Below are 14,790 nucleotides of genomic sequence, written 5' to 3'. Positions count from 1 at the left end.
GGAAGGTTACCATAAACGTTTAAGAATATTTATAAGATAGTATCAGTTATAGATCAGCAGTATTCGGTGGTAGACGTCTTATGAGAAGATGTTATGATGATTTCGATTGTATACCCCGAACCCGGTTTCGCGTAGTAAAGCCAGCGCCGAAGGGATCCTATGTCCTGTGCCATCTTTGATGTGGATGAATCCGTGGGTTGGACGGTAGGTAGGGTATGAAGAGCAGGGCCGGAGTTTATATCGACCATCCTGGCGGTTGTCGGTGACTCATTCTACTTTCACTTTGAGTCTGCAAGGCCGCCTGCTTACTTGCTGTCAGTGTTGCTTGCTGAGAAGCAAGCTCTGTAGCTTGGGAAATTGTTGGACCACTTTCTCCAAGCAGGCACGGCAAGCAAATAGACGCTAATCAAGTGCTGCTTCCCTGTGGATCAACGGTTTGGGGCTGATCTAACCCATCTAAGGTCCGGAGGGGAATCTTCGTTAGTTTGCCTTTTATGTTCGCAAGGTCCATGTGGCACTGACTTTGTGCTGTTGCTAGACCTCTTAGGCTTGAATACTGTATACAATGCCGGCTCTGGTCAGCAGATGCCAAACGGATACGGTTAGGCCAATCACGGTATCAGAGGCAGAGAACTAGATCGTGGATCACCAAATTGTTCTCATATTCGCAAGCAGAGTTGCTCCTCCAGTATGCCTGCTAACACCCTGGACCACGAGAACCCCTGAAGCCACCTTGCTGTAGATTCCCGAGTGACCATCCTTCCCCGGATCGATGCGATCACCAACCCGAAACGTCCCATCCCAAGAAAGAAAAAAGAAAAAGAAAGAACCTCCCCTCCATGCTCTGTCTACTGGGCCTCAAACGAGGGGCCTACTCAGAGATGAACTCCTCTATGAAGAAAGGCCAACGTTAGAATTGTGACAATCATGGAGTGCATCGACGATGTTCCATAAACTGGAGCGCCAACAGCGCCGCGGGTAAACGACCGCCTCGAAATGCGTGATATGATATGATAAAACGTACCTTCGGTCTCCTCGGGGTCCTCGACGTGCTCGGTCTTGACGACGTCGTCCTCATCGTCGACTGACTCCTCCTTTTTGATACCGCGTTCCTTCTTGACGGCGGCGCGGCGCTCCTTCTTGACCGGTGTGCCTTCCTCGGATGAGTCATTGTTGGTGACACCGTTCTCGCGCTTGGTCGCAGTAGCGCGCTTCCGCTTCCGTGGGGCGGGAGTATCGGCGTCGCCGTCGTTGTTGCTGCCGGCTCCCTTGCGGGGAGTGGCGATCGTGATATTGTGCGCTTTCAGAAGGCGCTCGTACCGTTTGGCCCTGTAAAAAATGTGCGGAGATGCAGGTTAGAAGAGGGATGATGAAGAATAGATTGATCGGTTGACGATGATGAGCGGAGGTGAGTGAATTTTTGGGTTGGGGGGGGGGGGGAGAATGTCAATGAGTAAGGTAGTGAGATGTCTACAAGAGAGAGGGGTAGAGGAGTAAGGGGAAACACTTACGCAGCAGCTTTGCTCACGATGTCTAGCTCGGTCGCGACAGCATCAAAGTTGACCTTGCCGGCCGAGGAGTGCTTGACACAGCACAGGAGAAACTTAAACTGGCCTTCAATGTCTTGAGGAGGCATTGTGTAGACTTAAGCTCGAGGTTTTCTGCTCGTCGGTCAAATGAGAGACTTTAGTCGGACTGTCGAGGATTGTCGCAGTCTGAGGGCTGAGTGTGGTGTTGTGGCAGAAGGAAGGGAAAAGGCATCAAAGCCAACCAATTCGAAACCAAAGTCGGTCGCAGCTTAATCGCCAGAACAATCTTCCTCCAGGACAGGAGATGCAACAACGATAAATGGAGGAATCCCTTGCAAGGTTCTGGATATGCCCGGTGCTATGGTCTTGGGAAGATGGGTTGGATGCGAGATCAGGGAAGGCTAGAAGCCGACAAGCAGGAACAAGAAGAAGTGGTGGACCAGGTTGAACAGAAACCGACAGCCGGACAGCTGGGCCAAAGGGTAGGTAAATGAAGATTGGGGACCGACCTGAAATCCAGGAGTGAACTCGAAGATGCAGAAGAGCGCAGAACGGCGAGAACGGCGAGGAAGAACAGGAGATAATGCCACTTACCTATGTGTGGGTTGACTGATGGTGATTTGCAAGTTGCAAAGGTTCTCTGGATGATGATTATGGTCAGAAGATGAGAGGGCCAGAAGACAGAGGTCTGGAGTTGAGGAGGTTGAAGAAGAGTTTGGCTTGAGTGTGGACACACCCGCGACCTCTCCGGCCCGACAATAGCTGCTGCTTCAATGAGGACAAAGGGGCGCTGTCGCAGGCTATAGCGCCTTGCTCATTCTCAAGGGAAACAGGGGAGAAAGGGCATACCCAGCTTGACTGGCCTGCAACAAAATCCTCGCGGTGGCTGATGAAGTCTGATGAAGCCGTGAACCTGGAGTGTCTGAGTGATAGTGGAGTGGAAGTGAGTTGAATTTCTGGCTGCCGGTGGGGGGAATTTAAGCACAGCTGAAGCAGAAGAAGGAAGGCCGGAAAGGTCAGAAGCCTTGACTGGAAACTGGGGAAGAGCTGGGGTTCGCTTTTGAGGCCCACGGGTTACTGAAGAGTGCCCACGGCTGGGTTAAGTCAGGGCACCTGGGAGACAGGTCGTCTGATGCCGTGTGGGTTGGACTTGGGACGGTTTTCGTCCTGGCTTGTCAGATACCTTACTTTTACTCATTGTTATCTTACCAACAGGACTTCTCGGTTTGCCGCTGGCGGTTGGACTCGTTCATGCGGGCACCTCTTTGACTATGCTGAGCCCACTGTGGCAAAAGGTCACCCTGCATCTTCAATCAAGTGTGTCACTTGCTTCCGCCACCCGTGTGCATGCCTCGATGGATGGTCAAGACGCAAGCAAGGGTAAGAACATAAGTTCTGTCAGTCGTCAGGCTCTATCACTTATGAGCCACGAGAAGCACAAGGGCACCGCACTGTGGATTCCGTTAGAAGCTAACATCATAACACACCATGGGACTGGGCCCTGCTTGATTTGCTTGGAGTCTTTGAACCGCAGGCCGCTGTCCACAAGTAAGTGTAAAACGAAGCATCATCATGACACACGCTGACCGTGGAGACTTCGCACGGTATACAATGGCGATGTATATCGGTGCTAGCAGGCTTTAGCCACGCGCCTTTGCTGTGATTTCCAATCCCTACCTACTCCAGGAAGCTGGAGGATTTGGCATGTAAGTGAATCGAAGTGTTCCATCTTCCCTTTCTCTGCTTGCACAGTTCCACGACTGTACACGTAGAACAAAAGTCCGGAAGGACGACACTTTGCTTCAATCATGCACAAGCTGGTCTGCAGTGTTGCATCCAGGAGAAGATTGCTTATGTGAGGGGCACAATGGTAATTTTGACGTTTGGTTGCCATGGCTAGGTATTGTTTCTTATTCATGTCAGCTGTGAATGGTAGGTCACTTTGTTGGACGGAACAGTGGCACAATAGGAATCCAGCAACTGAACACGCTTCTCAATTTCGATGACTGTAACTCTCTCATTGGAGCGCACGGAATGCAGAAGTGCTCCACAAGTGTGGTCAGAACACTGGCATTCAAACAAGTAGAACCTAGGGACTCGTGGGGCACCAGTGTGAAAAGGGGGCAGAGTTAGGGTTCCCCTGAGTGAAGTAAACAAAGGCGTCCACGAGTTCATAGTCACGGAGGCAAGGGGGAGTCATCATGATGCGCGAAAACAAACTCAATTCTCCCACAACCCAGGGGAGGTTAAAACGTACTTCCCCATGAAGGGGGGCCCGGCACGGCACCTACGGGTGCGAAAATCACCCGTCCAAACTCCAGCATCCCATCAGCATTGGGGAAAGTCCTTTCCCCAGCTCACAAGGCCCACCCAGCACAAGCAGAAAATCAACACAAAAGAAAAAAGAAAACAAGAAAAAAAAGAAAACAAGAAAAAAAAAAGAAAACAACCAAACCGGACGCGGGACAGACTCGGGCGGGGGTGGCGCGGGGGGTCTCCTCCTCGCGCTCCTCCTCGTCGGCGGCGGCGGGGGCGCGGGCACCGACAACAGCCTTCTTGGCGGCGGCGGCGTCGGCGGCAAAGCGGGCGGGCTCGGCGGGGAGGGGGAGCCCGAACTCCTTCCGCAAAATGCGGTAACGCTCGTATGCGGCTGTTGAAAAGGGGGTTGGTTTGTTAGTGAGTGCATTGAGATGAAAAGTGAAACAGCAAGAACCTGATACCGCAGCTGGGCCCTCTTTTCCGTGAGACGGGAAAACCCGCACAGAAACGATCTGTCTACGTCCAAACCTTTGTTGGTACGTAGATAACATGCGGCCAGGGCCCAACCCGTGCACTGTCCCGATGAGAGCAAAGAATTGGGGGTCGGGGGGAGTGAGCTCCAACGGCGCTTCTCGACCTCCCCAAGCAGGGAACTGGAACAAGGGCAGCCGGGAACAATCAAACAGGCTCCAATAATAACAACAGACTTACCCTTCCTGGTCCGCACGTCCGTGTCGCTGGCAACACCGTGCCAGTCCATTTTTGCCTTTGTCTTCATGTTTACCAAAAAGGCAAACAGGAACCGCACGTCCGTCTCGTCAACGGCTCTGCCATTGAAGACGAAGCCGGCAAGGCCGGCTTTACCCGAGGTCTTCTTCACCTCGGGGGCAGGGGCGGGAGCGGACATGGTATAAGTTGGCACTTCTGTTACACGGTTAGCTAGGGGGTTAGTCCTGACCGATCCGGGCTTCCCAACTGAAAAGTCGGCTCCAGCGCGAGGGAAAATGGAAATGTCCCAAGGTGATGACGCGGGATAAATGGGCAACATGGGACGGCGGAATGGGGTGCTAGGGACAGAATACTTACGTACATAGTTCAAGCAGGAGTTGGTCTTCTTGGTACTGTTTGTGAGATGAGTGGTTAGTTGAGCTGATTCTGGGTGAAGATTCCGGAGAGGAAATAAACCAAGTCGGCGCCGTACCCAGCAACTCGCATGTTCCACAACCTTCGCGGCAACGTCGACAGCGACGTGGAGATAAAAAAAAAAAGGCGACGACGCTGGTGATGGGGCGAGGGAGATGATGACTTACCTTGTTTGTTACGACGACGTTGCAGCGGCGAGTCGAGGAGCTTCTGATGTGGTCGTCGTGATGAAGAAGGCTGGAGGAGAGAAATGGAGGGCCACGGAGGGGAAGAAATAGAGGTGACCCGCCGCCCGACGCCAGGCTTCCGGAAGCCTGCGGAGGGGTGGACGTGTTTCCGGCGTCGAGCACGGGGCAGGTACGGAGTGCGCGGGCCCAAACACGTAAATGGGGATTTACTCTCTCTCAACTCCGGCATTTCACATTGTAGAATGCTGTGGATGCACCAGAAATGCCCTGAATACATACCCCTAAGGAATGGTACATGCCGCAGGAGCCACGACATCAGACAGCCTCTTCTCGGAGCTGGCTACAGAACGATGGTCCCGTCCATTATATGACACGCTGCATTAGACATCAATGGCTGAGTCATGTGTGATATAGAGAACGTGCTCCCTCTTCTTGATCAGCAGTATTACATTACACGTCCATGATCAGCATGTTCCTCCATGCGATGCCCAGCTAGGGATACTTCTCCGTGCTAAATAGATGAATCAGGGGTGTTCAACTCAGCACCACATCCCGCACAACACTCGCCACAACTCACTCCAACCTTTTGCATAATCTGTACGTTACCAAATGTTACTTGAGCTATCATATTAACATTCTGGAGTGAAACTTTGCATATGTGCCTTTATCTCCTTACTTCTAGCTCTATTTGAGTCCGGTTGCTACTGTGACTTTCGCCATGCACTGTGCAGTGATGTTACGGATGCTTTGTCCACCACCCTCTACCACTCCTTACCACACCCCCTACCTGCGCTTCCTGAGGTAGTTGTTGGCCCCGTGTGATCATATGGGACACCGAGAGCGGAGAGGATACGCACTGTGTCATGAGCTTCAGGATATGAGTTGCCAAACGATTTCCTGTCGGGTGCAGCATATGCCTCGTCTAATCCTCTCCAGAAAGGATCTATAGCGCTGTTACAGGCGTTGTCGCCCGCGGCGAGGAGCTTGACAACGTTGTGACGGCCGACACCGGAGATGACAACCATCGACTATAATGTGAAGAAGCAGGCTCATCCAAGACCTAGTAGTACGGTCTCGGACTCTCGGGCTGGTCGGCCTAGGGTCAGGTAGTCGGTACCCGTTCGCTGGGAGCTGACGCTTCTCGACCGGGTCGTTTATTCCGACGTAACTTACCTGTGCTTGCAATGTCGGTCTACGTTCACAGGAGAGGCTATGATGACCCAAACGTCGCTGCAATCTATGCAGATGCCCCAACACACTGCCCTTAGGAGAATCCATATCATGTACTGTCTTAGAATCCATGTAGACGGCTCATCGTGCGAATCAGCTTGGATGAGGCCCGACTAGCCGTGCTTTTCAGCTACAAAATATTGCGTGGAGCCTTGTTTGCCGACTCAGCCAGTCGGCCCTAGATCTTGACATCATGATCTTGGGTGTCCCAAACCAAGCAGGAACATCGTAGTGAGAAGCGCTCGGACCCCATACTACCTGCCCTATATGCCGCTATCAACCTTTCAACCTAAGCAGAACGCTTGGACCTCCAAGTACTATATGCCCCTATTGTTCTACTACGTTAGTGAATCGCCGCTAGATCGTTGCCGGGCAACCGAGGCTTGGCAACCCCTTTTGTCAACAAGACAAGTCCGCCAGCAACTTGTCGTGTGATGCAAAGGGACATGCATCACACCACTGAGAACCAAAACGAGAAATGCAGTTTGAGTATCTGGCAATGGGTTGTTTGATTATTCCCCTTCTAAGCTGACTGTAGTATTGTATGCCGGTGACAAAACAAGGCAGAAGAATCCGGGACAAACGGCAGATGGCTTCTCTTTGATTTTCCTGCGCGTTGTGGCAACATCTCTGGTCAGACCGGCCCAGCAGTATATTCTTGGTTGCCGATATTGACGATTGGTGTCTGTGATCTTTGGCCTGGGTAGGTAGGTAGGTAGCTGTCATGTATGTAGCCGTTTCCGCTGCCCCTTCTCTCCCCTCCTCCTTGATGGGGCGCTGAGCTTCTCTCCGACTCGGCCGTGTTGCGAGGACAACTTGTGGGATTGCAATAGGCGAGGAGAGGCCTCCCCACATCGATTACGCACATGAGCTTGTTCCCAGTTTGAGATGAAGGCAGAACGCGAATTCTTGAAGGGCGTGTTGCTGCTTCGGGATTCAACGATCCATCGTATGTTGCCGTCAGGAGGGCAGTCAAAATCTTGTGGTCGCTGTAACGATGTGTTGGGGCTCCATTACGGCGGGGACAGTGAGATGAGTAATGGGTGATGGGGAGGGGCGCGCTGGATCTGTCGAGAGGGAGACGCATCGTGTTCGGTGTTTGCGGCTTGATTCTTTGCCAAAATCTTGTCCGCCATACCGCTCTAGTCTAACGTGTAGAAGTTAGTCTACTTGCCAATAGTCATCGTCTGAAGCGGTCGGCGGAGAGCAGTGGAAGGGGAGAGAACGGGGAAACAGACATGTCTGGTCCATGAGTGATAGTAGGATGGTGAGGATACCCCGGCTTGTACTTTGTTTACGCCTCCACTCCAGTTAACGACGCTGATGCTGGGGCGGGTATGGGCGGGGCATATCCAAATTGTTTCCGCTGAGGAAACTGTCCGAGTAGGCGTCGCGACTTGGGATCTCATTGCCAGGATCAACCAACCCTAGCAGCTAGCTTCGTCAGGTCGCCCACGCGTTTCTACTAGTAGGACACTGATCATCTAAGCCCCTCGTTGAGCCGACCGACCGTGGAGATTGCTTCCAGACACCTCCGAGGCGCATTTCAACTTCCTAACACTTCAAAATATCAAATCCAGACTGGCTGGCCGTCCATTTTGCAGGCTTAAGTCATCATCAGTATGTGGGCTTATGGGTTTGTACCCACAGCCTTCACCCGCGTCTAGAATCATGCGCGACGGCAAGCTGAAATGGTTCCGGCCCAAGCATCACAGAATCACACATCACAGCGAGCGTAGAGCAGAAGAATTCGTAGATGATCAGACGTTTCCCATTTACCCCCAAGCAGTACTAGACCCAGCGCCAAAGTCCTAAAGTAGAGTGTTGCGCGACCCGGAAAACCCAACCGTGATGGCAGCCCAGTAAAACCGAAAGATGAGAGAGAGGAAGACCACCCGCACCTGATGAGACCGTCCCAGAAACCGATCACGCCGTTTACTCCTCCGAGAAGCAAAACCGGTCAGAAACCCGAATCCCAAAGCCCCTCAGAATTCCAGGAAACTCCCCCACCCCTACATCCCATGCTGCTTCTATGCCGAGTTCCAAATCCGCGTAGGACTTAAGTGTCGTGACTGTACCCGTGTTTGCCGAGCATGCAAAGAAAATCAAGAACCATGATTTGCGACACCCCGCGGGGAATGATCCCAGGGTGTCGAAAAACAAAAGGCAAGGAAATGAACAAAGTCGGTTTGCCTGGTGGGAGGAGAGATATTGGCTCAAGCGCAGCCCTCACTATAAATGAGTTGGGAAGCAGCATGTCAGCGACGCGAACTCATCTCACTTCAGGGCCCTCACTCCATGATCTCTAAGGACCTAGGTAAGGTAGGTAGGTAGTGAATGCAAAATGAAAATGAAAAAAAAAAAAAACTTACTCCTCCGAAGCGATCTCCTGCTTCACATCGGTCTTCTCGTCCTTGACCTTCTTGGTGTCGGGCTCGCTGTCGTCGACCGACTCAGCGGTGGCAGCGGACTTCTTGCGCTTGGCGCTGCCCGGGGTGCTCTTGGCGGCGGCGCCGACATTCTTCTTGCGACCACCGGGGGTCTTCGGAGTGCTCTTCGGGGTGGACGGTCCGGCGCCGTCGTCCTTGCCGGCAGCAGGACCGGGGCCGCCCTCCTTGCGGCGAAGCTTCTGCAGGTGCTGGCTGTAGATGAGAGAAGAAAAAAAGAAGATGTCAGTAAAAACCTGTTTCTCTCTCTCGTTTCTCAAGTGAGGTCGCGGGATGAAAAAAGCAAATAAAAATGATACAGAAGACAAAAAGTAAAAGCTGAGCTGAGTGAGAGGAAGAGAGGGGAGGGGGGGGGGACAATAAGTACGTGATGGCCTTGACAGTGCAGGTGTAGCCAAAACCGTGCATGCGGTTCATGACGCCGCGGAGCTGCTCCTGAGAAGGCTGCAGCTCCTGCATCATGGCCGTAAGCAGGTCGTGGTCCGCATGGTGGTCCCAGTTCATGCGTTCAGACGCCATCTTGAGTGAAGCGTCTTGTTTTTCTGAAGGATTGCCAGTTGAAAAGAAGGCTTGATGTGTGCTGTGATGAAGAATGGGGAAACTGGGAGAGCTTGCAGAAGTTGTGGGAAGTTTGAAGAGGGAAGAGATAAGAGGGAAAAGGGAAGAGGAGAGGAGGAGGGATTTTGTGCTGCTCTTGTGAAGAAAAGCGGATCCGCCGAGAGAAAGAGGACGGGGGAGGGAGGAATTACATCGCAGCGCTGGCTGAGTAGTCGTAACCCTTTTCCGTGACCCGGTCCAGGATTCTCTCCCACTCCGCCGTCGTCGGTGGTGCCTCGGCTAGGAAAGCCAAGAGAAGCGTAACATGGGCTGCATGGTCCCAGACGGTAGGCTTCTTCGACATGTTGAAGGATGTTGTGTGCTCTGGGGCAAAAGCAAAAGACAAAGATGGTAGATTTGGGTGGGTGTTCTGGAGATGTGTTGTGGAAGTGTAGAATGGGAGAAGAATAGGAGGAGAGGTGTGCAAGAAACGAAACCCAGTGGTAGCCACAGCAATAACCGGGTCCCCCGAAAGTCGCCTGAACTTACACAAGCGCTCCCTCAGAGAAAGTGTAGCCTCTGGCATGGAGAGAAGCCACAATGGCTTTCCAATCGCCGCCGGTAGGCTTCATATGCTCAATGAGGGCCACCAGCACATCTTCATGCGTTTCCGCGTCCCAGGTCTGGAGAATGCGTCGTCCGCCCATTGTGCTTGTGCTTTGTGGTCTTTCTTGTGCCTTGTCTTTCTTGGGAATGTATGATGGGGTAAAGGATTGGTGCTGAACTGAAGATGTGCGTTCTGAAGGAAGAAGGTTGAAGGAAGTGAAGAGGGAATCTGCAGCAGGGAGGAGGGGAGAGGAGAAGAGGAAGAGCAGCAGAAGAAGTAGTACCCAAAAGCGGATCCTACACCCAGCACTTGCTCAGTGGAAAACCAACAGAGAGGAAAGCCAGAACATACCGAATGGCATTCCAGCCCATGTCGTGACCTCTGGATTTGAGGATCTCGACGATTTCAGCCTGCTGCTCTTTATCGATGGGTGGCTGCACCCGGACGATGGCCTCGAAGAGGTCGTCACGAATGTCTTCCCACTTTGGCATCTTGAAGAGCAGATGAGACTTGAAGACTGGATGAGGCTTGAAGTGCAGATGAGAGCAGAAATGGGATAGAAAAGTGTGATGTTTATCCCAAGGTTTCTGAGCTCCGGTGATGTGAAGGTTGGAAGTGGAGGAGAAAATCACGCCGGAGGAGAAATCGTGCCGGAGAGCAGAGCATAAACTCGACTGCGGGTCTCGTCCCAACTTGGTAGAATGCAAATTCCCCCAGCACTTGCCAGGGCTAGGAACAAGAGGAATAAAATAGGGGTGAAATCACGTGTTGCGTAGATGCGTGTAAAAGAAAATGGAGAAAGAGAAACATATAGCGAAGGGGGCATAGGCAAGGTAGGCAAGTAGTCCTTACCGGACACCCTCCCAGGTGAACTTGTAACCGTTCGCCTCCAGGGCGGCCATGAACTTGTCCTTGTGAGTGGCAATGCTCACTTTGCCGCCGTCGCCGATAATGTCGAGGGCCGCGCACAGGAGGACCAGGTGCGCGTTGTCGGTCCACTTAACCTCGGTGCCAGGCATTTTGAATTGTGTGATCTTGTTGATTGCTGTGGTGTTAGTCTCGGTTGATTGCTCTGTAGTATGCTGCCGTTGGTTCTGTGAGCACCGATGTGATATGTTGTGGTGTTCTGGAAAGAAAATGGAAAAAACGGAAGCCGGAGAGTGGAAAAAGGTGCCGCAGCACATGCAATGTGTGCACCCCCGACGACTATAAGCGGGTCCGGCGGAGCTGCAGGTTCAATTTAGAAGGGTACGGAACACGCGGGTCCAGCTCCAGGAGGAAGTCGGTCAGCTGGGAGAGCAGTCGGGGAGAGGAATACGGAAACCTGGCATGACTGCGGGACCTATGCCAAGTCTTGGGGTTGTTGCAGGAGCGTCGACCTCCTGCCTGCCACATACAGTACACTCTGATGGTCGGACCCTATTATAAGCCGGATCCCGGAGCTAAGTCACCGCGAGAACAACATGAAACCGCCTTCCCCGCGAACCCGTCTCTGTTGATGGGCCTCCGGCTGATCGAAGACTTGGCTCTGAGCTCATCTGGGACCATCCCCTCTCTCTATGTCACTCTGCGCCCACCACTTCCTCAGTAAGTCCGCCCACGCCTGCTATACGCCCCGTCATGGAGCTGATGTTGGCGAGAATTGGACTTGGCTAACAGGAGGCCGGCGCTCGCACACAAGGAGACTCAGACAACTGAAAGGGAGCTAAGGAAATCAAAGGCAATACAGCTACCAGCCACTGTGGATTGACGACAGCGGCGAGAGCAGACTTGAGGTACCAGCGAAATTACATACACTTAGAGTGGCGGGAGCCAAGAAGATACCAGAACTGGTAGAAAACGGGAAACAAACAGTACAGTAATAGCAGAGACCCTAACTCCCCCTCTGACCTGACCTAGGTTAAGCAAAAACAGCGACACATACATAGAAAGAAAGAGAGAACTTGCGGATCCAATACCCGCGTCGAGCAAGACCGAACCGAATCGAGTTACCATTATATCGTCGAGCTACCGACCCGCCGAGCCACTTGCCATCCGGGCACACCGAAGAACCCCTTAATGATGCCCATCGAGGTTGGGGTTGAAGTGGTACGGGGTTGAATACTAGGCATCTCCGTATGTATATCTAGTGGATAGGTTAGCGTGGCGGACGAGATAGTGAATACCTATTTGTTGGTTAGGATTGGGCAAACTCACTCGGTTGTATATTCGCCTGGAGTGGTCGGGTTGTTGTGGCCGGCCAGGGCATTTAAGACTGCCTCGTCGTCGAGTGAAGGGTCTTGGCTATCAGCCAGTCTCTGTCGCTTCGCCGCATGCTCCTCCTCGGGCCCGTCATCCAAGCTTGGGTCTACGGCCAGCTGCTCGGGAGCCGTCATCGGTGCCTGCGGCGCGACACCTGGGCCAGGCATCGTAGCGGTTGGCTGAGGTTGACCTGCGAGCATAGGCTGACCCTGGACCATAGGCTGACCCTGGGCCATCGGTGGGCCCTGGCCCATCGGAACTCCCTGCGTGGCTGGCATCGTCGGCATACCAGGGGTGCCAGGCGCACCAGAAGCCGTAGAAACAGGAGTGGGTGGCGCGCCAGAGACACCAGGAACGCCGGGGTATTGCGGGTGCATGGGAACTCCGTGGGGCATGCCACCAGCAGGCGTTCCTTGAACCATCGGGGGTCCGCCGGGCACGGTGCCGGCAGGTGATGCTCCAACCTGCTGAGCTCCGGGAGACTGAGACTCAGACCCGACAGACCCTCCGGCACCAGCGGCAGCACCGGCAGCACTCTTTTTCCTCGGACGTCCCCTACCCGGGCCTGGTCTACGGGTGATGGGATTCAGCGTGGGATCAATCCTCCTAGGAGAGTCCGTGGCTGCGCCATTCTCTGCCTTGGCTTGCGCTCTCCGCAGGCCTTGGAAGTGTTGGCTGCGTGAGAGTTAGTGTAACTCTTATTAAGCTAGCCCGGAACGGATGAGATGCACAAGTCAAAAACTGGCCATCGATGAGGAATGAGGTTGTAGGCTCTCAATGAGTCCAGAGCGGGTCAAGAATGGCCGCCATCGACGAGAGACTCCAAGGGCAGGGTCTGCAACAAATCCAGGAACATGAGGATGCCAAGGGGGAGTGCTCGGATCAAGACGGAACAAACACGCAGCAACTGCAGTGACAAGCTCGATAGCACGTACCGGCATCCTTCATTGGTGAAGCCGTAGCCCAGCGACCGCATGTGATTGCCAATTGTAGTCCATTCCGACCCGCTAATGACGCCGATGTTCTTGACCGACAGGATGGTGAAGAACAGGTCCTTGTCGGCCCGGTCATTCCAGTTCTTATTCATCGTGAGCAAAGCCGATGTGACTAAGAGCGCGGCCGCAAGAGTGGATAAGAAGCGCGACCGACAGCTGGGGAAAATTGCTAAGATCTGCTAAGGGGAGATGGAAGTGTAGTGGGCGGAGTCGAGCCGCTCAAACAGCAGAACCACGGCACGAATCTTTCAGTCGGACGCCGAGAATGTGACGAGCCGGAATCCAATGAGACTGCTCGGAACACTGCTCTGGTGGGACCCATAATATTTGAGACTTTGCCACCCATGTCCAAGCCTGTCCAAGTCAGATGATTTCGCGCCAATATCGCGAACCGCTATCTGGCCCACAAGTTGTCGATTACGACGCGATCCTCCACACTCCAGCCTCCCCCCGCTGTTTGTCGGGCCTTCGCTGCCATTGCTGCACGTCCATGGCATCCGGCATTTCGCCTTTTGACACGGGAATAAGGACAAAGAGATGGGTGTATTGGAGTTTTATCTAGATTCAGTTCTTTCACAACGGAATGTCTCGTGTACAGGAGGACATTTTACTGCCGATTCGGCGTCCGAGTGAGGTGGGAGAGTCGAGGCGTGGATCTGCACTGACCGCCAATCGCTAGGCTGCGATAGCTGACGACAAGGGCAAGATGCATACCAACGGAGAAGCTTTTAGGGTGTTCCTCGATCGCTTCCCTCGACTACACAGTACCTATATACACAGTACTCCTGGGCCGGCATGCTGAGAACCCTCGGAACGGTTTCCCGTGCTGCTGACTGGCCCAATCAATCATGTAAGGCGCCGCAGCTTCTCATGTCCGTTTGCGAGCCACCTGCATTCCGCACTGCAATCCCATGGAGCTCAAGTGACTCACTGAGCTGGCGCAGCTGCCGTCATGTGTGTGGATTGTCGAACATTTTGTGCTCGTGCTTCCTGCTGTCCGGCCACATTGACCGTCTGTTTGCTTCCAAGTTCCAGCAGCGGGTCATTCGTCCGATTAATAAATACGGAAATCGAACCTCCACGAGGGATGGCGCAATCCGCCACTCGTCACAATCACTCCTTGCAGCATCTGCACCGAGCGATGGTGTGCACCACAGAAAGGCCGTCTCTGAGTGGGTGTCATCCTCGGCAGGGGCAGGGATCCAGTCGCATGTCTCAGAAAACCACTTTACGCGGAAGTGCCGCGGTAGCGCGTCGTCCAACGCAACCTTCCATTCCCCCCCAATCGCCCCCCGTCTTGAGTTGAGCCATCATTTCCTTTTTGTTGAGTGCCCCCGCCCCATTGCGCTGACCAGGCAACCGCGCCCCATTGCCGTGGCAGCGATCGCAGGGGCGTCAATCCGGATGGATTAAAACAAGAGAGCCAGGAAAACTCTTAGCGGAAAAGGAGGGCTTATTGGAGGGGAGGAGGGAAGGGGGAGCGCTTTCACTCTGCAGTCTTCAGCTTTCCATGCGCCTTTCTCATTTTGGCAATGGCCCGTCTCCTCAGGTGCCTTGTTTGACTGGGCATGGGACCAAGAATAATGGCCACTCGCCTTGCTTTCTCTGACCAAG

General features: G+C 53.5%; 5 protein-coding genes across 5 annotated transcripts; all 5 read right to left on the bottom strand.

Moving 5' to 3' along the window:
* Positions 1–871: 871 nt before the first annotated feature.
* On the bottom strand, positions 872–1,636 carry B0T15DRAFT_512560 (uncharacterized protein; the record flags this gene model as incomplete). The annotated part of the gene is made up of 3 exons (XM_062867992.1): positions 872–891; positions 1,025–1,329; positions 1,512–1,636. 3 exons carry the CDS (start codon positions 1,634–1,636, stop codon positions 872–874), a joined length of 450 nt encoding a protein of 149 aa, XP_062720186.1.
* Positions 1,637–2,944: 1,308 nt separating this feature from the next.
* B0T15DRAFT_494868 (uncharacterized protein) lies at positions 2,945–4,695 on the bottom strand (the record flags this gene model as incomplete). The annotated part of the gene is made up of 3 exons (XM_062867058.1): positions 2,945–2,980; positions 4,001–4,179; positions 4,500–4,695. 3 exons carry the CDS (start codon positions 4,693–4,695, stop codon positions 2,945–2,947), a joined length of 411 nt encoding a protein of 136 aa, XP_062720185.1.
* Positions 4,696–8,717: 4,022 nt separating this feature from the next.
* On the bottom strand, positions 8,718–9,315 carry B0T15DRAFT_494867 (uncharacterized protein; the record flags this gene model as incomplete). The annotated part of the gene is made up of 2 exons (XM_062867057.1): positions 8,718–8,991; positions 9,164–9,315. The coding sequence occupies 2 exons, from the start codon at positions 9,313–9,315 to the stop codon at positions 8,718–8,720; spliced, it is 426 nt and encodes a 141-aa protein (XP_062720184.1).
* Positions 9,316–10,236: 921 nt separating this feature from the next.
* Positions 10,237–10,959, bottom strand: B0T15DRAFT_494866 (uncharacterized protein; the record flags this gene model as incomplete). Its single annotated transcript, XM_062867056.1, has 2 exons — positions 10,237–10,457; positions 10,800–10,959. 2 exons carry the CDS (start codon positions 10,957–10,959, stop codon positions 10,237–10,239), a joined length of 381 nt encoding a protein of 126 aa, XP_062720183.1.
* Positions 10,960–11,705: 746 nt separating this feature from the next.
* On the bottom strand, positions 11,706–13,600 carry B0T15DRAFT_240516 (uncharacterized protein). Its single transcript, XM_062863061.1, has 3 exons — positions 13,117–13,600; positions 12,137–12,856; positions 11,706–12,065 (listed from the first exon to the last, which is right to left on the bottom strand). Exons 1-3 carry the CDS (start codon positions 13,266–13,268, stop codon positions 12,044–12,046), a joined length of 894 nt encoding a protein of 297 aa, XP_062720182.1. The 5' UTR covers positions 13,269–13,600; the 3' UTR covers positions 11,706–12,043.
* Between the last annotated feature and the right edge of the window lie 1,190 nt (positions 13,601–14,790).

Source organism: Chaetomium strumarium (assembly GCF_033439665.1).
Source record: "Chaetomium strumarium strain CBS 333.67 chromosome Unknown B0T15scaffold_5, whole genome shotgun sequence".
NCBI classification, from domain to species: domain Eukaryota; kingdom Fungi; phylum Ascomycota; class Sordariomycetes; order Sordariales; family Chaetomiaceae; genus Chaetomium; species Chaetomium strumarium.
This window is presented reverse-complemented; position numbering and strand designations above follow the sequence as displayed.

Coding starts and splice junctions, on each gene's coding strand:
- B0T15DRAFT_240516 (XM_062863061.1), bottom strand. CDS start 13,268: ATGAATAAGAACTGGAATGACCGGGCCGACAAGGACCTGTTCTTCACC. Junction 12,857..13,116: donor TTCACCAATGAAGGATGCCG/GTACGTGCTATC, acceptor ACTCTCACGCAG/CCAACACTTCCAAGGCCTGC. Junction 12,066..12,136: donor CCAGGCGAATATACAACCGA/GTGAGTTTGCCC, acceptor CCTATCCACTAG/ATATACATACGGAGATGCCT.